The sequence below is a fragment of the Schistocerca piceifrons genome, chromosome 3 (genome assembly GCF_021461385.2).
Source record: "Schistocerca piceifrons isolate TAMUIC-IGC-003096 chromosome 3, iqSchPice1.1, whole genome shotgun sequence".
NCBI classification, from domain to species: domain Eukaryota; kingdom Metazoa; phylum Arthropoda; class Insecta; order Orthoptera; family Acrididae; genus Schistocerca; species Schistocerca piceifrons.
The window spans coordinates 518,466,047-518,491,050 of NC_060140.1; the positions used below are offsets into that span (position 1 = coordinate 518,466,047).

Consider the following 25,004-nt stretch of genomic DNA (forward strand, 5'->3'; position numbering starts at 1 on the left):
AGCTAGCTACACTGTGTGTATGCATTTTAATTTGCTTAATGCACGATTACTAAATGCAACCCAAAGCTGTCACTGTGATGGATCACTGCAAAAACCACCCTTGTGCCATATCATAGAGAAAAAGTTTTCCAGTGGCTCTTGGTTAACTTTAAGTGACAGTACATACATTTTGGTTCCATGTGAATCAACAACAACAAACATGTGCAAAGCAGTCATATTTTCTAAAAGTCCTTTTACATACAAAATCCTGGAGGAACAATTTTTTTCCATAGAAACCTACAAATTTCCGTGGCTGAATCCATGGCTTTAGTGCCTTCAAAATTTCCAGGTGTGTTGAAGCACTGGTAACACAATACCTTAAAATTACACGACGTTTAATACTGTGTGCGCTAAATGCTAAAAATATCATTCAATTTTTGGAAAAGTCTGCAGTAGCTGTAGCAGATTATGGCGTGGTGCAATAAGTATTTCAATACCAGATGCCACTACACTCCTGGAAATTGAAATAAGAACACCGTGAATTCATTGTCCCAGGAAGGGGAAACTTTATTGACACATTCCTGGGGTCAGATACATCACATGATCACACTGACAGAACCACAGGCACATAGACACAGGCAACAGAGCATGCACAATGTCGGCACTAGTACAGTGTATATCCACCTTTCGCAGCAATGCAGGCTGCTATTCTCCCATGGAGACGATCGTAGAGATGCTGGATGTAGTCCTGTGGAACGGCTTGCCATGTCATTTCCACCTGGCGCCTCAGTTGGACCAGCGTTCGTGCTGGACGTGCAGACCGCGTGAGACGACGCTTCATCCAGTCCCAAACATGCTCAATGGGGGACAGATCCGGAGATCTTGCTGGCCAGGGTAGTTGACTTACACCTTCTAGAGCACGTTGGGTGGCACGGGATACATGCGGACGTGCATTGTCCTGTTGGAACAGCAAGTTCCCTTGCCGGTCTAGGAATGGTAGAACGATGGGTTCGATGACGGTTTGGATGTACCGTGCACTATTCAGTGTCCCCTCGACGATCACCAGTGGCGTACGGCCAGTGTAGGAGATCGCTCCCCACACCATGATGCCGGGTGTTGGCCCTGTGTGCCTCGGTCGTATGCAGTCCTGATTGTGGCGCTCACCTGCATGGCGCCAAACACGCATACGACCATCATTGGCACCAAGGCAGAAGCGACTCTCATCGCTGAAGACGACACGTCTCCATTCGTCCCTCCATTCACGCCTGTCGCGACACCACTGGAGGCGGGCTGCACGATGTTGGGGCGTGAGCGGAAGACGGCCTAACGGTGTGCGGGACCGTAGCCCAGCTTCATGGAGACTGTTGCGAATGGTCCTCGCCGATACCCCAGGAGCAACAGTGTCCCTAATTTGCTGGGAAGTGGCGGTGCGGTCCCCTACGGCACTGCGTAGGATCCTACGGTCTTGGCGTGCATCCGTGCGTCGCTGCGGTCCGGTCCCAGGTCGACGGGCACGTGCACCTTCCGCCGACCACTGGCGACAACATCGATGTACTGTGGAGACCTCACGCCCCACGTGTTGAGCAATTCGGCGGTACGTCCACCCGGCCTCCCGCATGCCCACTATACGCCCTCGCTCAAAGTCCGTCAACTGCACATACGGTTCACGTCCTCGCTGTCGCGGCATGCTACCAGTGTTAAAGACTGCGATGGAGCTCCGTATGCCACGGCAAACTGGCTGACACTGACGGCGGCGGTGCACAAATGCTGCGCAGCTAGCACCATTCGACGGCCAACACCGCGGTTCCTGGTGTGTCCGCTGTGCCGTGCGTGTGATCATTGCTTGTACAGCCCTCTCGCAGTGTGCGGAGCAAGTATAGTGGGTTTGACACACCGGTGTCAGTGTGTTCTTTTTTCCATTTCCAGGAGTGTATATGGCTCAACACAGAAACTGCAGTGTTCACTTTCATTTTTGAAAATTCTGGTAGTTGGACAGCTTTTTAGTGATCTCTGGGGCTAATTAGTACTTCCTTTCACAACCAACTGAGTAGAGCTGACAGATGAACCTGAATAAATTATTCCTTATACTTTTTGTCATGTGTGTGATGCCATAAAAAAGTATACCTTACTCCCTCCATGTACTAAGCACGGACTACCTGGTGAGATTCCCAGACTGTGCCTACAATCCACAAAATTTCAGTCTTGGTCACACGTTTTCACAACCAGTCCAAATTCTGTGAGCTTTTTGACAACTTCATAAAATATACAATCAAATGGATGGTTCCTACTGCTCCTTTAGAAAAATAATACAGTAATGGCTGTTTAAAATTGGAAAATATGCCATTAATCATTATGATTAACACAGTATTGGCAACCTTAGATGTACATATGTGACCAACACCCTCAAACCCAATGACATGAACAGCACAGCTATCGCATATCAAATTTTCCACTAGTGATATCTTATCCACTGAAAAATTAACAATTTTATCGGTTTCTGAAAAGTGCTGCACTTTCTGCTTTGAAAGATAGGATATGCTACAGTTTACCTATATTTTATTTGTATATTTTCAACATACCTCTATAAGACGTATACTGATGGAAGGCTAAAACAGTGTAGGAAAAACTGTTTGTCTGAGTAATGTAAGTACAATAAGTTTAATGCAAATAACTTTTTTTCATCTTTCCCCCTAGCTCCATGTTTTCTGTACAATGGCATACTGATTTAGCCTAACAATAAAACAATTATTTAACATAAGCTTGTCTTTTTCACAATGTTTTTGTTTGTTTATTCTTACAATGGGCACTTTCCTCATCGCGTAATAACTCTGTATGGAGTCTAACGATGTGCACGTTTTTGCGCTTAACACAGTTTTCCAACACATGAATGATTCTGCTTAACCTAATGATTTCATCTTCAAACAACTTCTGCATTGAAGATTCTGCCATTTATGGCTGTTTCTGGCTCTCATGCAGGAACAACTGTGGAATCTGTTTCTTCTGTGTCAGGAGACAGTTTTATTGTTTTGGATGTTTCATTTTCACACCTGTATGGCAACTTTCTCTTGTGGACACTGTGGTGGCTTATTTAACACTCCAAATAGCGTAGAAATTAGAATGAAATTTTCACTCTGTAGCAGAGTGTGCACTGATTTGAAGCTTCCTGGTAGATTAAAACTATGTGCTGGACCGAGACTTGAACTCGGGACCTTTGCTTTTTATGGGCAATTGCTCTCTAAACTTTGCAGTAGAGTTTCTGTGAAGTTTATAAGATAGGAGACAAGGTACTGGTGGAAGTAAAGCTAAGAGGACGTTACAGGACTGGCGTATTGTGACGAGCCAGTTGCTCGGCCACCATTGACCAGACGTGTTCAATTGGAGTGCACTGGTGGAAGTAAAGCTAAGAGGATGGGTCGTGAGTCGTGTTACAGGAAACAAGGATGTTGATCTAACTGTGCAATCATTCTCAGACAATTTTCCAAGGAAGACATAAACCAATTTATGTACATTAATCACTCATTGAATTAAAGATAGTAGTAGTTCAGCTTGTCATAACAGGGGTATTGTAAGCCCATGTGCTGGTTGCTGGCATGCTCGGGAAGGGGAAGATGTCAGGTAGCAGCACATTTGACTGCAGCCAGGTCATGGCTGCCAGATGCTAGGACACTCCATCTCCCAAGTTGTGCGAGTTGTAACACAAAGTTCCCAGTTACAGGGAACTGGGCAGTACTGACCAGTTCCTAACTTGGAAATCCCATATCAGCCAAGTCTGGTTGAGTTCCCTGAAATGCCTATAGGTCGGGACAGGCAGGGAGCACAAGCGCTTAATCATATGTAACTAGCACTACTTTAAAAAAAAAAAGTGTGTGAGAAAAATAAGATGTAGAGAACAGAGGGAATGTATGAGAATGAAGCTGAAGGATCAGAGGAAAACAGTAGCAACAGAAATTACAACAAGGTAACTTCAGATGGGTGGTTGGAGCCAGCTGTATGTTTGAAAATATTTTCAATGATTTTTTTTTTTGTGGTTTTAGGGCGCACAACTTCAATGGTCATTAGCGCCCTGACTACGTTAAGAATGCACCGCGAGGCACAAGTTTAAAACAACAACTAAAAGGGAAAACACGATAAGAGACAGACTGACAGGCATAGGATTAAAAAACAGCATCATCAAATGTCCTTAGAGAGGTTTGTCAAATTGATAAAACGAAGAACACGAGCAGCTGCTCGTGGGTCATCCACTAAAATGGCATCTAGAGTACATGGCAGGCCAAGATCTAGACGCAGTGTGTTAAAATCCGGACAGGACATTAAAATGTGGCGGACCGTCAGCAATTGCCCACATGGGCAGAAAGGCGCCGGCGCAGCCGTCAGCAGATGGCGATGGCTGAACCGGCAGTGTCCAATGCGTAACCGGGCCAAAACGACCTCCCCCGCCGAGAAGGGCAGGAGGAGGACGTCCAAGCCACGGGAAGAGGTTTCAAGACCCGAAGCTTGTTGTCTGTGAGTGCAGCCCAATCGGCATGCCACAGCGATAAAATGCGCCAACAAATTACCCTGCTACAATCCGACGAAGGGACACAACAAGAAGCTGTCCGAGGCTGGAGGACCGCAGCCTTGGCCGCGGCATCTGCAGCTTCGTTCCCAGGGATACCGACATGGCCAGGAACCCACATAAAGCTAACCGGAGAACCGACGTCCACCAGCTGCTGAAGACAGCGTTGGATCCGTTGCACGAAAGGGTGAACCGGATACGGGTCACTGAGGCTCTGGATGGCGCTCAGGGAATCGGAGCAGATGACATAAGCAGAATGTCGGTGGCGGCAGATGTAAAGAACAGCCTGGTAGAGGGCAAAGAGCTCAGCTGTGAAGACCGAACAATGGTCATGGAGCCGGTATTTGAAACTTTGTGCCCTGACAATAAAGGAACACCCGACCCCGTCATTAGTCTTTGAGCCAGCTGTATAAATGAAGGTCATATTAATGAACTTCGAACGAAGTTCAACAAAACGGGAGTGGTAGACCGAACCGGGGGTAACCTCTTTTGGGAGCGAGCTGAGGTCAAGGTGAACGCGGACCTGAGCCTGGAGCCAAGGTGGCGTGTGGCTCTCGCCCACTTGAAAGGTTGCAGGGAGTGAAAAATTAAGGTGTTGAAGGAGGCGACGAAAGCGAACTCCAGGGGGTAGCAGGGCAGAGACATACAACCCGTATTGACGGTCGAGAGAGTCGTCAAAAAAGGAACGATAAGACGGGTGGTCGGGCATTGACAATAGCCGACAGGCATACCGACAAAGCAGTATATCGCGCCGGTAGGTGAGTGGCAATTCGCCAGCGTCAGCATGAAGACTCTCTACGGGACTAGTATAAAACGCTCTGATCGCAAGTCGTAAACCCCGATGTTGTATGGAGTTGAGGCGGCGTAAGATGGATGGCCATGCAGAGGAGTATATTAAGCTCCCATAATCCAGCTTGGAGCGGACGATCGACCGATATAGATGAAGTAGGACGGTTCGATCCGCTCCCCACGACATACCACTAAGAACACGGAGGACATTTAAAGAACGGGTACAACGGGCAGCCAAATATGACACATGTTGAGACCAGCTAAGTTTCCTGTCAAATGTAAGACCTAAAAATTTTGTTGTCTCCACGATTGGGAGAGCAACGGGACTGAGTCGTAAGGACGGTGGGAGAAACTCTTTGTAGCGCCAGAAGTTAATACAGACCATCTTCTCGGCAGAAAAACGGAAGCCATTGGCGACACTCCAGGAGTAAAGACGGTCAAGAGAACGCTGAAGACAGCGCTCCAGGACACGTGTACGCTGCGCGCTGCAATAGATGGTAAAATCGTCCACGAAAAGGGAGCCTGATACTTCAGCTGGGAGGCAATCCATTATTGGATTGATCGCTATGGCGAAGAGAGCGACGCTCAAAACTGAGCCCTGTGGCACCCCATTCTCCTGGTGAAAGGTGTCTGACAGGACAGAACCCACACGTACCCTGAACTGTCGATCCATTAAAAAGGAACGAATAAAAAGAGGGAGGCGACCGCGAAGACCCCATGTATGCATGGTGCGGAGAATGCACGCCCTCCAACAGGTGTCGTAAGCCTTCTCCAAATCAAAGAACACAGACGCGGTCGGGCGCTTCCGCAAGAAGTTATTCATAATGAAGGTCGACAAGGTAACCAGATGGTCAACAGCAGAGCGGCGCCTACGAAATCCACATTGTACATTGGTAAGTAGGCGTCGAGACTCGAGCAGCCAAACCAAACGAGAGTTAACCATTCGCTCCATCACTTTACAGACACAGCTGGTAAGCGAGATGGGTCGATAACTGGAAGGCAAGTGCTTGTCCTTCCCCGGTTTAGGAATCGGGACAACAATAGACTCACACCAGCATGCGGGAACATGTCCCTCAGTCCAGATGCGATTGTAAGTACGAAGAAGAAAACCTTTACCCGCAGGAGAAAGGTTCTTCAGCATCTGAATATGAATAGAATCAGGCCCTGGAGCGGAGGACCGTGACCGGGCAAGTGCGTTTTCGAGTTTCCGCATGGTGAATGGGGCATTATAACTTTCACGATTTGAGGAGCGGAAGTTAGGTGGCTTAACCTCCTCTGCCTGTTTGCGGGGGAGGAAGGCAGGGTGGTAATGAGTGGAGCTCGAAACCTCTGCGAAAAAGCGGCCGAAGGCATTGGAGACATCCTCCGGGGCCACAAGGACGTCATTCACGACCATCAAGCCAGAAACTGGTGAGTGGACCTTAGTGCCAGATAGCCGGCGCAGGCTACCCCAGACAACAGAAGAAGGAGTAAAACTGTTGAAGGTGCTTGTGAAAGCAGCCCAGCTGGCTTTCTTGCTTTCTTTAATAATACGACGACACTGTGCACGTAATCGTTTATAAGTGATACAATTCGCCACTGTAGGGTGGCGTTTAAAGGTGCGTAAAGCACGTCGACGAGCACGTAAAGCGTCTCTACATGCTGCGGTCCACCAGGGGACCGGTACGCGACGTAGAGAAGAAGTAGGGTGAGGGATGGAATATTCAGCAGCAGTGAGAATGACTTTCGTGAGGTGGACGACCTGACGATCGCAGCTTGTGAAGGTTTGATCCTGAAAGGTCGCCCTGGCAGAGAAGAGCCCCCAGTCTGCTTTGGAGATGTTCCAACTAGATGAGCACGGGGAGGGGGTATGCTGCAGGAGATGGATAACACACGGGAAGTGGTCGCTCGAATATGTATCAGAAAGTGCATACCACTCAAACCGGCGTGCAAGTTGGGTAGTACATATAGAGAGGTCTAAATGGGAATAGGTGTGAGATGTGTCCGAAAGAAAAGTATTGAGGCAGACAAGATTGAGCTAGTTGAAAAGGTCTGCTAACAGGGAGCCCCTCGGGCAGGATGCCGGAGAGCCCCAAAGGGGATGGTGGGCATTGAAGTCTCCAGTTAACAAAAATGGGGCAGGTAGCTGAGCAATAAGCTGCATCATGTCTGCCCTGGTAATGGCAGATGACGATGGAGTGTAGACGGTACAAATTGAAAATGTAAAAGCGGGGAGAGTGATGCGGATGGCAACTGCCTGCAGGCCGGTGTGCAATGTGATGGGATCGTAGTAAATATCATCCCGGACCAGCAACATAACCCCTCCATGAGCCGGAATACCTACCACAGGTCAAAACGCACAGAGGTGTAGTGTGCCAAGGCAATTTGATCGCATGGGCGTAGCTTCGTTTCCTGGAGGGCTACGACGAGCGGACGGTGCAAGCAGAGCAGCAACTTCAAGTCCTCTCGGTTGGAGCGAATGCTGCGAATATTCCAGTGAATAAGTGCCATCGTAAGAAGAAAAGGAAGATGAAAGAAGGGGTCACCTCGAAGGCCGCTGAGGGCCTGGCTTCGAGCGAGCACTGCCGCCGCTATCAGTAGGCGGACAGTGATCGTCCATTGGGTCTATAGGTTCATCAGCCATCTTGGTAAGATGGCCAGGAGGGGGAGCTTCCTCCACCGGTGAACGGCCAGATGTTCAGCTACCAGCGGTGCGGCCAGGCGAAATGGATGACGGCCTGGGGCGGCAACCGCTGGGTGGCGCAGGAGGAGAAATGCGCCATGGCGGAGAAGGAGAACTGTGCTTCCTATGAGCCTTCTTGGAAGGTCATTTGGTGGAAGTACCGGTCGAAGGCTGGGGGGTCGAGGTACGTAGGAAGTCGGCACGGGACGGTTCCTTCTTGAAGGCCCGTGCATCTGACTTCTGGGTCTTCGTCTTAGCAGAAGCTGATGAAGGGGCTGGTGTCTGTGGGGTGATGGGAGGAAGAGGAGACGTCGACCGCGCGATCTTAGCACTGGCCGAACGGACGACCGTGGTGCTGAAGGTCAGATCGCATGTCTGGGTTGCCACCTCCCTGGTAGTCCGAGGAGAGGCGAGGACAGTACTGTATTTCCCTGCTGGGAGCAGCGTGGGCTTCCTACTAGCCAATGGCTTGCGGCTTGCGAGCAGCCGAGGTGGACACTTTCTCTTTGACCGGAATTTCTTGGATACAGCGTTCGTCCTTATAGACAGGACAGTCGCGGGAGGATGCGGCATGGTCACCCTGACAGTTCACACAACGAGGAGACGGAGGTGGACAGTCACCCTCATGGGCATCCTTGCCACAAGTGACACATTTAGTCGCATTGGAACAAGACTGTCGTGTGTGATTGAAACGCTGACACTGGTAGCAGCGCGTAGGTGTCGGGACATAGGGGCGAACAGAAATAACCTCGTAGCCCGCCTTGATGCGCGATGGCAGCTTAACACTATCAAATGTCAAGAAAAGTGTCCGGGTCGGTACAAGGTCATTGTTGACCTTTTCATGACCCTATGGACAGCCGTCATGCCCTGCTCAGCGAGGAAAGATTGAATCTCCTCATCAGTCAATCCGTTGAGGGATCTAGTATAGACTACACCACGAGACGAATTCAAAGTTCGGTGAGCCTCCACCCGGACAGGGAACGTGTACAGGAGTGTGGCCCGAAGCAGTTTTTGTGCCTGAAAGGCGCTCTCAGTTTCTAGTAATAATGTACCGTTACGCAACCTGGTACAAGATTTGACAGATCCGGCTATGGCATCTACGCCCTTCTGGATAACGAAAGGGTTGACAGAGGAAAAATCCTTTCCGTCCTCAGAGCAAGATACGACGAGGAACTGTGGGGCAGGCGGTAGTACTTTTGTCACTGGTGGCGGGTCAAGTTTCCGTTTTTGGGCAGAAGTCGAGAGAGATGGAGTGAAATCCATTGCGGAGGAATCCCCCATGATTGCCAGCGTCTCCGATGGCGCGCTCCTTCCTTGTGGGGACCCTCTCAGAGGGCACTCCCGCCTTAGGTGAATGTTTACACCTCAGGTCACACCTCCCGTGAAACAGACGGAGGGACCAATCGGCATGGTCAGAAGGTATCAGCTCAGGCAATCACCCCTCCCTGGGCCTGGCCTTTACCAGGGGGTACGTGCGTGCCTTACATGTCTACCCAGGGCGGGGAATTACGCGTTACCCCCGTCACCGGCTACGCGTGCGAACGCGTGGGTCGGCCTTCAGGCGCGCACAGGGAGGAAGGAAGAAGAGGAAAAAGAAGAGAGAGAGGGAGAGAGAGGACAGACTGTCTCAAACGCCGAGGTGGAGACCAGAGAAGGCAAGGAGAAGAAGGCAATGAGAAGGCAAGGAGAAGAAGGCAACGAGAAGGCAAGGAGAGGAGGGCAATGAGAAGGCAAGGAGAAGAAGACAAGGGAAAGAGTAAGGAAGACAGTGAGGTGGTAAAGAGCAAAGAAAGGAACCAACCAAAGGAAGGAAGAAACGAGAAGTGAAAAAGCAAAATGACCGCAAATAGAGGTCATGAAACCGTCCGTCTCCGGACGCAGGCGCTAACTACCCCCTTGAGGGGGAGGGACTCCTTTTAGTCGCCTCTTATGACAGGCAGGAATACCTCGGGCCTATTCTAATCCCCGGACCCGCAGGGGGGATTTTCAATGATAATGAATACAAATCACTGATACTGCTAAACAGGGATAACAAGACCACAATTCAGTAGCTGAACTGGATACTCAAATGCCAGCTGTTAATCTGCCAAGTACCTTAATCAACAGAGAAGCCCATACTGTCAGAATGATCAGCTTCTCTCTTTTTTTCAATTTCTCCTCACAATCAACATTTTCTGCATAGATAGTGGTCTTCATTTTTACTGTTTATCATTCATTATCTCATTTCACATTCTGCATTCTACTTCTGCATCCTACACCTCTCCTGCACCTTGTCTCTCTCCTTCTAGTTGTCCCCTCAGGCATAATTTTCTTGCAGTAGACTTTCTACGTCTTTTCTTTATGCTTTCTTCACATAATGTTTTCAATGGCCACTTTAATTTCAGAATCAGTACACTCAGTTTCTAAATCTTAACATATACAAGTCTTCTCACAAAAGTTCAACTTTCATTTAATTATGTAGATACTCACTTTCATTAAACGTTTTGTGTCCACTGGCTCATTTGTCCCAGGTTGAATCTTATACCTGCGGATGACAGATGGTTTGTTGGTAATATCTAATATTGTGTATATTCCCCCAAATGTCCAGTAGACAACAATTGTTAGTGCTGTTGTACCTGTCAAAACATAGTGAAAATATGGGGAATGTAGTGGCTTTGACAGAAAGAAATATATAATGACATAAAAAGAAATCACAGGATATGTTACAAAATATGTTAATAAAATACTTTTTGTAAAAATTCCTTGACATTTATAACAGTAATCCATAAACAATCATCATCAACACTGCAACAACAACAAACTGGTATATTTTAAGAAAAACAAACATTTGCAATTAATATGGTTTAAACTTTGGAGTCTTTTCTCTCTGTCACAAAGAATTCTGTACATGTGACTTGTCATTCTATTTATACATTTATTCACTTCAGGCAAACATTCTGTGTGTGTTAAAACTTCTGATTCTCCTCTTCAATCTTTATTCTGATTCATGCGTAAGTGACATAAAATACTCTTATATCATATATTTCAATGTGAGTACATAATCTACTAATTCACAAAATGATCTAAGTTTGTGTTCAATTAAGGAAAAGTAAAGGTAACCATTTATCATTTACCTGAGGCACTGAACCACTGAAAGGCACATAAGAAAGACTGAAAATTTGGTGAGCCTTCAGACAATGTCTTCTTTCATAGCTGATTTACACAAAAAACACACAGAAATATATAGCTACATTGTACTAACCAACCAAACTGTTCTAGCTCAGTAATTGAGCTGCAGTGCCAGAACAATGTAGTTATCTGGGAAAATGTAGCCCCCCCCCCCCCTCTCTCTCTCTCTCTCTCTCTCTCTCTCTCTCTCTCTCTGTGTGTGTGTGTGTGTGTGTGTGTGTGTGTGCGCACGCATGCGTGTGCATGCATATGTTTTCTTCATTTGGAAGGATGGAACTGAAATTTCAGCAAAATGTCCAATCTTGTTTACATGTCCAACAACCACTCAGTGCCTCAACTATGAAGTGAGTTATAACTTTTAATCTTTCCAGTATTTATATTTCACTCAGCACTTTCCAATATCATATCCAGGATTATGTTCCATACGTCCAACAAAAACTGGCCTAGAATAAAACTGTAACAAAACAGATACCTTTATTTGGCTAATTATGAAATATAATACATGTACTTCGGACTTCTTGTTTGAATATAAAACACACTATGACCTATTTTTGAGGGATAGGGGAGAATTGATATCCCTGATAAATGTCACAATAAATCAAATATTGGAAACCCAGTGCCAAATACAGGGTGTTACAAAAAGGTACAGCCAAACTTTCAGGAAACATTCCTCACACACAAAGAAAGAAAATATATTATGTGGACATGTGTCCGGAAACGCTTACTTTCCATGTTAGAGCTCATTACTTCTCTTCAAATCACATTAATCACGGAATGGAAACACACAGCAACAAACCGTACCAGCGTGACTTCAAACACTTTGTTACAAGAAATGTTCAAAATGTCCTCCGTTAGCGAGGATATATGCATCCACCCTCCGTCGCATGGAATCCCTGATGCACTGATGCAGCCCTGGAGAAGGCGTATTGTATCACAGCCGTCCACAATACGAGCACGAAGAGTCTCTATATTTGATACCGGGGTTGCGTAGACAAGAGCTTTCAAATGCCCCCATAAATGAAAGTCAAGAGGGTTGAGGTCAGGAGAGCGTGGAGGCCATGGAATTGGTCCGCCTCTACCAATCCATCGGTCACCGAATCTGTTGTTGAGAAGCGTATGAAAACTTCGACTGAAATGTGCAGGAGCTCCATCGTGCATGAACCACATGTTGTGTCGTACTTGTAAAGGCACATGTTCTAGCATCACAGGTAGAGTATCCCGTATGAAATCATGATAATGTGCTCCATTGAGCGTACGTACTGACGAAACTAAAATGTGTTCTAACATGGAAATTAAGCGTTTCCTGACACATGTCCACGTAACATCTTTTCTTTCTTTGTGTGTGAGGAATGTTTCCTGAAGGTTTGGCCGTACCTTTTTGTAACACCCTGTATATGTACTGTATATTTGTAGAGAGGTACACCAACTAATTGACATAGTCAGTTAAGGAGACATGTCATCAGTAACAGTTCACTATTAATTTGTCTTGAGTGGAATATAAAACACCATTTAGATAATTGATTTTAGTCATTGAAGAGTCACCTTCAGATCTATGAAAAGTAACATCCGTGAATATGTTGTATCTACTCATTCGTGAACAGAGCATTTATATTTTCTCATTTTATTTCATCCCATATAATTTTCCTCATTATATACATTTTAATAAACTGATGTTTATGTACCCTGGGGCCTGCAGTCAGTTTTACTTTTGCGGGTTTAACAACTCCTGTGGGTAAATGTCTTTCCTCCTCCACCTACAGAGGGCATCTGTATTTCCATGTTTCCCTTCTCCTGAGCAATTTTTCTTTGCCTTTTTTCATACTGTCTAATAAACCAATAATGACATGTAATAAATGCCTTTGTGCGACTTCTCAGTCAATTTTTTAGGAGATTGTTATACTAGAATTTTTAAAATGCTACCCTTCGTCATTTGGATTTTTCTGTAACTTTTAACTGGAAATTTTAACTGCACTTTCCTCTCATGTACTTACATTGTAGCTGTATATCTCTGCACATTCACTATCTGTTGAGTTTGGATACTCGTGTAGGTGGTGCACAGGAACCGACTATCATGCTAGTAGGGCACAATTTTTTGTTAGCAATGCACCCTTATTAGTTATGTTTCCCTTTCTGATAACCATTCCCCTTTCCTTTTCACAGATATGAAGATCGTTGTTTTGCAACCGAAATCAGTTATGAAATAGCTCCTTTGTATTGCAGTCATAACACACAAATCTAATGTGGACCACCAATAAACAGCTGAAGTTGCTGAAAGAACAAGGTGCGTAATACACAAATGCAGTAGAAATATGAAAATAACAATGGATAACATCATACATAGACCACATAAGTTAATTCTCAAATAATCACATAGAAAATGAGTGTGGTTCAACAAAAAATGTGAAGATATTGTCAGCTACAGATGACAAAACATATAAGGTTACAATGCATTCATGAGTAATGAACATCAATTTTGGTCAAATATAGTGAAGGAAAAATAGTCAGAATCACAAAAGAAAATGATGAGGAAACAGTCAAAAGAATGGTATAAGCAGCTCAGTCAGATTTTCTTGGTAAGAGAAGTAAATTATTCCACAAAAAAGACAAGATCTTCACCCAAGGGCAATGAGGTCTTATATTATTTACATTTCACCAAGGAGTTTCCATCACCATATGAATAAATGATTGAGTCAGATGGCAAAGTGGCTAGTACCCAGCCAACCAGATTTAGGTTTCCCATTATTTTCCTGAATTGTTGAAGGCAAATGCCGGGATGATTTGCTTGAATGGACACAGCTAGTTTCCTTCTTAATCCTTCCCAAACATGAGCTTGTGCTCCATTCCTAATGACCTCATTGTGGACGGGACATTAAACTCCAAACTTCTTTCCTTTTTCAACAAATGAGGTTTTGAAGAAATATTTCCCTGAACTCCTAAGGTCCTAGTCAGTTACTGGAATATAAAAACAGAATGAAAACAACTTGAAGATTGAGGTCAGAATGGACGTAGGAGACCTGAACATGGGTACAAGTACAGAATGGAATGGAATCCTTGCTAAACTTCTTAAAGCTGAAAAAAGGCTAAAACACTTTAACACCTAAAAGAAAGGTCCTGTGAAAAGTCAATAGCAGTGGCTACTGAAAGAAGACCAAGGCCTTTGAAAAGGAACAAATACAGATAGTATGATGAAATACTGTAGAATGAAACGAGAGTCATCATTTGAAAAGGAAGGAAGGAAGGGAGGGAGGGAGAGAAGGAAGAAGGGCAACTGTCAAAGACAGCTACAATCTCATACCCACCAGACAAGAAATTACTTGCAAGCTATAGATGGTCAGCAGATCTTGAGTAATTGAGCATCAGGAGGAACCTATGAACTGATAACAGAAGACTGAGAGATCCACAAATAGGACATAGCAAAATTAAAGGGTCCCAACAAAGGTAATAAATGTATTAATGTCCCATTCTAAATAAAAGATAAAAAAAATGCAGTAAGAAACTTTTGATATAATTTCCTGGAGACAATTTTCATGTATCTTGAGGCAAAATGAATGTGTGTAAAGAGTCAATGCGCATTACCAAGGGGTAATTTACCACATGAGACAAAGTACACCCACTAAAATTGTAGAACATTGCCAGTTGCCATGGAGGAAGACAAGTAGAGCATGTGGTGAGGGCCACAGACAGAACACACTAGCTAGACTGCAATGTACTGACTGTCTCACTCTGTGCACAAAGCTATATGCATTCACATTCTAATTTGCACACCAGTCATTAACACAGCGTTTAGTCATTTAGTGGTACAATCTTACTATTCTAAACTAACAATAATATGTACCGAATCACAATTTTTTTCCAGTTTTGCAGTCATTTATTAAGGTAATTCCAACTAACAGCATATTAACAGTGTATTTGGAACTCTTAATTATTCTTGAGTGAGGGAGGATATACTAAGTTAGTAACAAAAGAACACTAACAGCTTAAACACTGAAGACTGAAAAGTTGATGCTAGTACAGGTGGTAGGTTTGACAGGAGTCTCATGGGGAGGCAGGGGTAGAGAGAGAAACGAAGAGAGAGTGTAATGCATCACCAGTGGTGCTCTAGTTTTTTTATATTATATTTCATCGCTTCCCATTAATAGTGCTTTACTGAGAGAGGGGTAAAATGCTACCTAGACTTAAATATGCAAGATCTGATCTTAGGCGATCCTTTCAGTATTTCATTCACCATGTGAGAACTGGTGTAACCTTACAAACATTATAAACTTAATAATTATTTACAACTATTGTGGAACTACAGTGATTGTGCTTACAGTTTTAGTTAAAGAAGTTCAAATTGCAATAACTTATTTACTTTTGATTCTGGTAACCAATTTCAGCCCATAGGACCATCTTCAGGCAAGAGAGATTGGATGAGATAAGGAGTCAATTCACAGAGCCACTTGGTAGTACTACTGGAACCTGTCGCAACTGCTCAATTGTGTAGTACTGGTACATACTACTGAGTGGCTCCATGAACTAGTTCCCTATATCATCTGGAGCTTCTGGCCTGAAGGAGATCTCATAAACCAAAACCAGTTACTGGAATCAAACATAAAAACATTGTTGCAATTTAAACTACTTTTTTGTTACAATGGTGAATTATACTTGCAAAGCTTTTTTTATATGATATTTTGCTTGCTAAGTAACATACCATACACCCAAAATGTTGCTGGGTTCTCGCCTGTTACATCTAGTAGACGATCCCAAAGTGATTGCCAGAAATCACCAGATGCTCCCCAGAACCTCTGCAGATGCCTTTTTCACCATCATGAGAAAGACACAAATAATTCTAAATCACAACAGTAAAAGTTAATTACAATAAAAACAACTATGACAATCTGTCAATATATAAAATGTATAACACTTCACGGTACAAATAACAGGATGGTACTTGCCATCTATAGGAGATGCTGAGTCGCAGACAGGCACAACAAAAAGACTCTCATAATTAAAGCTTTCGGCCAGTAAGGCCTTCGTCACCAATTACCCCCCCCCCCCCCCCCACACACACAAACACACACACACACACACACACACACACACACACACACAAACAGACAAACGCAACTCTCACACACGACAGCAGTCTCAGGCAACTGAAACCACACTGTGTGTGTGTGTGTGTGTGTGTGTGGTCTATTGTTGATGAAGGCCTTAATGGCTACTTTAGATTGATGGTGAGCTTAGACAACCAGGTGTTCCAATGCATATAAGATATCCTAAATAATAAAGGTGCTTGAGAAATTGTTTTTATATTTTCTGAGAATTCAGAGCCATACATATCAGTCTGTAAGGGAGTTTATGGCACAGCAGAAACAAGTGTAACACAGATACCCAAGAATATTAAATTTCTGGCGATAAAATGTTAAACATTTACAACAAAGTTCCACAGTTTGAAGTGATCCTAACAAGCACTAGAGATCACATAATACTAGGTACATAGATGGTTAAAACCCAAAATTGATAGTGAGATTTTTTAAGGGAATCTAACACAAAGCAACAGGCTAATGGGACATGGAGGAGATGTATTTATCACAATAGACAAGAAACTCAAACCCACAGAGTTAAAAATTGAAGCTGCGTCTGAGACTGTATGGGCAAGACCTGTGCCATAGGTGCACATGATCTTACAACTGGATCCTTATATTGACCACCAAGACAATCCCCCTCCCCCAGAGGATACAAGAAAAAACTTTGAGGACAACCTTAGCTCATAAGCATGTATGTTATCCAATCATACTGTGACCACTGGAGGACAGTTTACCGTTTAGTAAGCACTGTGCAGGACATGACAGTTTGCAAAACAATACTAAATGCTTTCTCTGAAAACACTTAGAACTAACTGTTCAAAAGCCCAATGATATCAGAATAACAAGTAGACTTGATCTCTATGAGGATGTCCACAATCAAACTGGGATCAGTGACCAGGAGACAGTTGTAACAACAATCATTATCAATGTTCACACTGTAACTAAAACAAGAAGAATGATTTACATGTTCAGTAAACTGGATAAAGAGGCAGCAATGCCATATCTCAAAGAAGAACTTGAAACCTTTAGCTCTGGGGATGAGCACGCAGAGTAACTGTGGCTCAGGTTTAGAAGAGTAGTTGACCACACACTGGAAGGATATGTGAAAAGCTTTGGGAATGAGCACGCAGAGTAACAGCAGCTCAAGTTTAGAAGAGTAGTTAACCATGCACTGGACAGATATGTACATACTAGAGCAGTTCTTGATGTAAGGGACCCTCCATAGTATAAAGTCTATGTAAAGAAACTTCTGTAGGAACCATGAGTACAGCACAATAAGTGTAAAACAAAGGATACAACTGTAGATAGACATGCTAAATGAAAAATGTTTGGCTGTAAGATAGGTATTGTACAAAATCTTTAATGATTTCTGTAGTAGAATCTTATTGAGTGACCTCTCTCAAAGACCAAAAAAATACTTGTCAAATATAAAGGTTGTCAACGGCATTAAAGCTAGTGTTCAGACACTCATGGACAACATAGGGACTGAAATTTAGGGTAGAGAAGCGAAAGTAAAAGTGCAGAACTCCATTTACAAATGTTCCTTTACATGCAAGCTAAGTATACGTCCACAGTTTAATTCTTGCACCACTGCAAATCTGAGTTTTGAATCAGCTACCTGACCTTGATGGTTAACTCCTCACTCTGCATGACAGTATACCTCTCAAGAATGTTGTTGTGAAATTCCTCTTCAAGATGATGAAGAAACGGAAAAATTATAGGACAATATATCTCTCTACTGCTTTTTCAGGCGTACTAGAAAGATTCATGTATACAATAATTTTCGGTTATCTAGATAGATTTATTATTCCCAGCAGTCTGGTTTCCAAAAGGGTCTGTCAACTGAACAAGCAATCTATGCTTTTATAAATAAAGTTGTGGAGTCTCTAAATGACAAAATGGTGACAACAGGATTATTTTGTGATTCATCAAAAGTCTTTGACACTGTGAACCAACAAATACTACTATTGAAAGCAAACCTTTTAGGAGTAATTGGTGTATGAAATAGGTTGCTACTATCATACATCAAAGATAGGAAGCAGAAAGTGGTATTAGACAGTACAGACAATTTTTGTGGTGGTCTGGCTTCAAAAGAATGCAGAAGCACCAAATATAGAGTGCCACAATGACCCCTTCTTAGTCCTTTACTGTTCCTTATAGTTATAAATGACTTACCACAATGTAAGGAGCTACAGTGAAATTTTACTATTTTTGCAGATGACACCTACATCACAATTGACAGTAATGTGTGCAAAAATCTTCAGGGATATATCAGCAATATTCACATCGATGGTTTAGTGTCAATGGGCTCTCAATAAACTTTAATAAAAACTAACTATATTCAGTTCATTACAGCTGCCAAAACTGAGGTAAAGCTAACTGCTAAGTTTTCCACACAGGCTGTAGAAGGAATTGAAGCAAAGTTCTTTAGTGTTATGACTGACTGCACAGGTAATAGTTCTCATCATATAATAAACCTTCGTAAGAGACTCAGCTCATCGATTTTTGCCTTACAAATTATATCTGAGAGTGAGAACTTAAACATTCTCTAATAACATACAGAATTATATTTTGGAGAAATCAATCACTAGCAAAGAAAATATTCTTGGCCCAAAACATGTTTTAAGAATAATGAGTAGAGTAAGACTGTAGATGCAGTTATAGAAACTTTTTCCAGAAACTAAAAACTCTCACTAATAATTTCTAATTTATATTTTCATTTGTGTGTTTCATTAATAAAAAACACCAAGCTGTAGAAAAGAAATAGTGAATATCATGAACACAATAGAAGGAGGCAGCATAATTTCCAGCGATTGTAAACATCTGATGATGGTGCAGAAGGGCGTACAAGACACTGGCACAAAAGTTCACAATGTTCTCCCTTCAGATATTAAATGTGAGTTTGTTAACAAGTCCAAATTTAGGCAGCCTCTGAGGCAATTTCTTTTGGATGGGTCATTTTACAGTTAGTCACAGTGAAAAAACCTCCTAGAACTATAAAATTTGTGTGTCATGTAATATAATGTGAGACTGAACAATTGTGAAGATAATAGTTTCCTTTTTATTTTTCACTCGGAATGACTGCTAACTGGTGTGATCTTCTGTCAGCTTACCACTAATCTAGTATTACTTATTTGTTTTTGTAACATTTGTTGGTTTGTTTAGAAGGATCACGAACAAAATAAAGTAAATACAAATATTAGTGTCAGTGGTGTTGAGAAATAACTAAAATCAATAAAACTTAACAAGGCTGCAGGTCCTGATGGGATCCCTGTCAGATTTTATACACAATTTGTAGCTGAGGAAGTTCCACTTTAACTATAATATACCACAGATCCTTTCAACAAAAGATTGTGCCCACTGACGGGGAAAAAAGGGCAGATCACACCTGTCTACAAGAAAACAGAAGTGATCTACAAAATTATCATCCACTCTCATTGACATCCATCTGTTGTAGAAACATATTCTGAGCTCAAACACAGTGGGGTATCTCAAGCAGAATGACTAAATGCCAATGAGCATAGATTTCAAAAGATTTGGTCCTGTGGAACTCAATCCTTGTTTTTCTCACATGAAATCCTGAAGACCATGGATAAAGGGAGTCTGGTAGATACAGTCTGTTCCTTGAATTCAGAAATGCATATGGCTCAGTACAACACCTACATTTATTAATGGAAGTATGATTTAATGGGGTACGAAGCAAATTTGTGGCTAGATTGAAGATTTCTTGGGAGGGAGGAAAGTCATCGACAATTGTAGAAATTAAGAACCTTCAACATCGCAGCGCATCAACAATCGTTGGTTAATATACTAAAAAACTAAAAACCCGCCTTGATTGCGAAAAAAGCGCCTAGTGCTAAGTGTTAACCCAGGTTTCAGCGAAGATAACTACACCTTCTTCAGAACAACAATAAAACATACATTATACATTAAAAAAAAGGAAAAACAAACAGTATATATGTACAAAGTCAAAACCACTACTTAACTTAATGGTGTACGCTCCACCTCACACCAGCCTATGTTCGATGGGCCATGACCCGCCATAAACTTTATGGCAGGTCATAGCCCATCGAATATAGGTCGATGTGAGGTGGAGTGTACACCATTAAGTTAAGTACTTTGTACATATATACTGTTTGTGTTTTCTTTTTTGTTTATAAATGTATAGCTATGGTGTTCTTTTAATCACTGACAAAGGTCTTCTAAGGCACTTGTGGGTTTTATTGTTGTTCTGAAGAAGGTGTAGTTATCTACACCGAAACCTGGGTTAACACTTAACACTAGGTGCTTTTTCCGCAATCGAGGCGGGTTTTTAGTTTTTTAATAAATGTAGAAATACTTTCAGGTGTGCCCCAGAGAAGAGTGTTGGGAACATTGCTGTTCACATCGCATATTAGTTGACTATGCAGACAATGTTAATACTAACCTCAGACTTTTTGCAGATAATAAAGTAATATCTGCAAAAAAGCTGTACAATTATTCCGACAGATCTTGATGAGATTTTAAAGTGGTGTAATGACTAGCAGCAAGCTTTAAATGTTCTGAAATGTAATATTGTGCACTTCACAAAATGCAAAAGCATAGTGTCCTATGACCACAATAAATACTTTCATGTAACAATCTGTGGAGATACGAAATGGTAAAGGAGGAGGAGATTAGTGTTTTACGTCCCGTCGACAACGAGGTCATTAGAGACGGAGCGCAAGCTCGGGTGAGGGAAGGATGGGGAAGGAAATCGGCCGTGCCCTTTCAAAGGAACCATCCCGGCATTTGCCTGAAGCGATTTTAGGGAAATCACGGAAAACCTAAATCAGGATGGCCGGAGGCGGGATTGAACCGTCGTCCTCCCGAATGCGAGTCCAGTGATGAAATGGTAAAGAAGGTATAGACTGAGTTCATTGGTAGGAACTGGGAAAATATAGTCAGACTACACAGGAAATAACTTACAAAATACTTATACTTTGTGACCCATTCTAGGATACTGTTAAAGTGCGTGGGAACTACAACAAACAGGTCTAACAAGAGATACTGAACACATATAAAGAAGAGTAGCATGTATGGTCACAGGTCTGCCTGACTCACAACAGAGCATCTCAGTAATGCTGAAGAACCTGAACTGGCAAACCCTTTAAGATAGGAACCAACAATTTCACAAAAGCCTAATTACAAAGTTTCAAGAACAAATATTAAGTGACAAATTCGGGAATATACTAGTCTCCAAAATAACATACCAACAGTGGCTGCATTTTAGCTGTCATTCTTCCTACACTCCTATCGTGGAAAGGTAAGTAACACTATTACAGGGTGTAACGGAAAGTTCCTGCCGCCACGCGTTTCACAGTGGTTTCCAGAGTATGTGTGCCGATGTAAATGTATAAGCCAAGTACTGAAGTACACAACATTCTATACACTTACATATGATTGAAAGCAAGTGAGGGTAGCAGTACAAATCAGACAAAAAACAGGGATTTTCACAAGGATCAATACCAAATTAGGAAACAACAATCCTTCACATACTGATAGAGTACTTCTGCTCGTCTCACAACAGTTTGTGATGTGTCCTGTACAATTTTGTTACATCCTGCTCATTCTCTTTATGATTTTTCAAATTTTCTATGAGTTTCTGTTGATCTATATTTCATGCTTATTTTGTTTCCAAGATGTTTGGGTTCTCATCATTTGGAGTGTGGTTACATTTCCTCCCTCCATTCCTCAGTTGCTTCACAATTTTTTTTAGTTGTTTCTACCGCTCCTCTGCTCAAATTCACTTGCAAAAATTTAGTTAATCCGAAGCTTGCAGCATCTCGAAATTTTGGGTTTATTTGCCACTGTTTCTTTGTTTTACATTATACTGTGGCACTTCCTAAACTATAAAATTTTGTGAGACCCACAGTCAGCCCTAGCAGACAACATACATCCTCCATATACCCATTTCATAATGGACACTTACCACATGGATTGTCCCCCCCCCCCCCCCCCCCAATCAGCCTGTAAGTGCTTCTGCCAGAATTCCTATCCATATGCAAGGCAAGCACCCTTCGGCATGCGCAAGTGATGAATGGTTGATGCAGCATCTGGGCAAATGCTCCTCCTTTTGTTGTGTACCAGTGTTACCATTTGTGAACCAATGCTTCCATTTATGAAACAATGCTTTCAACAAGGACCTGAGGAATGCCACATGACGACAACTCAAGGCCAAATTGGGTGAGTCAGCCTTGAGCATTGCTTTGGGTAAATAGCTTGGAAGTATCATGCTTTCTAAGCACGGCCAGTTGCGACCTAGAGGGTTGTGGTTCACAAGTGGTTTTCCCTCTAATTTTCCAGAGACATTTCGAAAAGCCACCTTCTGTTTCTGGAGGCTGTAAATTCCATGTGCAGTGACACATGTAAATGTCCCATACGTTGTACTGCTTTATGCCAGCACTGAGTGCCCCTGTGGGCTATCCCGTTCAATTAGCACACAACTTTGCATCTTCCACTTCGCGCATGACGGTGCCTCACCATAGTGTCCCCCTTTACTTTTATTCACCATTATCCATGGCCTCTGCTAGATATGAAGTTTTAATGTTTACATTGAGCTTTCAAACTTTTTGTGAACCTTAGTGAAGGCTCCCACAGATGTGAACTTTAAATGTGTGTGTGTTCCTGCACTACCTCTGATAAACTAAGAACCATCACTGTGCAAGTCGCACAACTGTGTACAGTCTACCTTAATAAATGGTTTGTGTCACCAAAACTTTGCCCCTTTGCTTTTTCATGTTGCTTCACTGGAACACGCGTTCCACATCGTTTCCCACCTTCTCCTTCTTTTCTCCTTAATTTTCCACGAGCGAGAGCTGTGATGTATGTTGTGCAATGAAATATTTTCAGTGTTACCACAGTATTGCATTAGAGTCAACAGTGTGGTAACACTGGCAGCACAAAATATTTGATTGCACACTATACATCACAGCTATCTCCCCGGACTTAAGTCCTTGTGACTGATTCGATTCCGAAGATGAAGGAACCACTTCGTGGCATTCGCTTCAGAATTGTTCCAGCGATTCAACAGGCAGTAGACCGCTCCATTTGCACTATCTACAGAACAGGCTCTGCTAATGGTATACTACATCTTCCACATCACTGGCAACGGGTTCTACACAACGCTGGTGACCACTTTGAAGGACAGTAACAGGTGCAAACATGTAACTCTTTTATATTGGTTGTGAATAAATATTTGCCACTATTTAAGTTCCAACCCTCGTATTAACACTTTTGGTTACCCTTTACCATAAATGTTATTGATATCAAATGAAACAACAAGTTTACTTTTACCTGCCACTGTTTATTTATTACCACAATGTGTTTCAAAGGTTTAAACCTCTATCATACAATGGATTGATGTGGGTTAGTATCAAATGTATTTACTATGTAAATACTACCCTGGAGTAATCTATGGCACTGTCTCCAGTGGTCACAGGCTGCCATGATACATCACATATACTATTACAGTTCATAAACACAGAGGGAAGAAAGATGATATTAGAGACTGGTTAGGTGATAGCATCATCTCTGGAGCTAGGCAGACTCACGTACATAGAACTCTCGCTAAGTTAAGTGATTAATATTGAAATAAGAGCTAATCTAGTTAATATTACATTTTTGACTAGTGTATATACTACTTCTCTAGGCTATCAATTGAAGGTTTCACTTTTCTGACCTTATTTAGATCGAAAAGGAAGTATTTTGTAAAATGCCAGTAGTCACTAGTTTTGTTTACGTTTTTTAGGTGTAAGTTTCATGCTAGTATAGATTTTCCTTTTTGACTAGAGTTCTCGCTTCAAAGTCAAATTAATTCGTGCCAGTCATACAGAGTTCAGGTAGTTAAAACTTTCGGAAGTAAGTTTAAAAGTTTGTTTACATTAGTGTTTATTTACGGATTAGTGGGCTACAGGTTACGAAACTACTGTGGTTTTGTGCCAACTTATTCTCTGCTTTTGTGTTAAGTTTGTCTATCAAACCATGTGTGACCAATGTGGTGGCTGCCGTAGAATTTTGAAAGAGGGGGTGTTCTGTGTAGACTGTAAGTTATGGTTTCATTGGGGGTGAATGTAGCAGCGAGGAAACGAGGGTAGAAAATGAGGATCTTCCATGGCAGTGTAGGTTATGTAGAAAGGAGAGAAAAATTTCTGAACAGCAGGCAAAAATTTGTGCCCTTAAGGCTGAATTAGAAAATGCGAACTTGGAATTATGTAGGTTAAGGGAGGAAAAAGAGACTGGGAACTGGGAATAGGTAGCATGCAAAGGGCGAAAAAGGGAAACAGTTGAAAAACTCCAGAAATTCAATTAGCAAATCAGTTTGGCTTGCTATCTAAAGTGGAGGAAGGGCCTCATCCAGATGCAGTTGAAAGTAGGTTGAAGCATAATATTAGCTTAAAGAAAAAAGAGACAGATTGGGATCAAACAAGAATAAGAAATGAAGGATTCTGCTTATAGGCAGCAGTCATGGGAGGGATGTGGGTCAGCAGCTTCAGGAGAAATTAGGTGCAGGGTACCAGGTCACAAGTTTTGTGAAACCAAGTGCTAGCCTTAGCCAGGTGACAGAAAAGTTAAGTCAGCTATGCAGGGACTTTGAGAAAGAAGATCAGATAATTACAGTTGGAGGAGCAGGAAACAGCCTGGCTATGAATCCAAGATACAGTATTAGGAGTGACCTGGATAAAATAGGAGCAGAAACTGAGCACACAAATGTGGGGTTTGTGGAGGTCTTTCAGTGCCATGGTCAGCCCTGGGTAAACACTGC

The 25,004-nt window shown here is 42.7% G+C and overlaps 1 protein-coding gene across 4 annotated transcripts in view; it reads right to left on the bottom strand.

Moving 5' to 3' along the window:
- Positions 1–25,004, bottom strand: part of LOC124788273 (fatty acid hydroxylase domain-containing protein 2) — a 200,808-nt gene that overhangs the window by 71,230 nt on the left and 104,574 nt on the right. For all 4 annotated transcript variants that reach the window (XM_047255486.1, XM_047255485.1, XM_047255483.1 and 1 more), the window contains 2 exons: positions 15,844–15,947; positions 10,455–10,600 (listed from right to left, as the gene is read on the bottom strand). In XM_047255486.1, the coding sequence (XP_047111442.1) occupies positions 10,455–10,600; positions 15,844–15,947 (250 nt within the window). The remainder of the gene's footprint in view (positions 1–10,454; positions 10,601–15,843; positions 15,948–25,004) is intronic.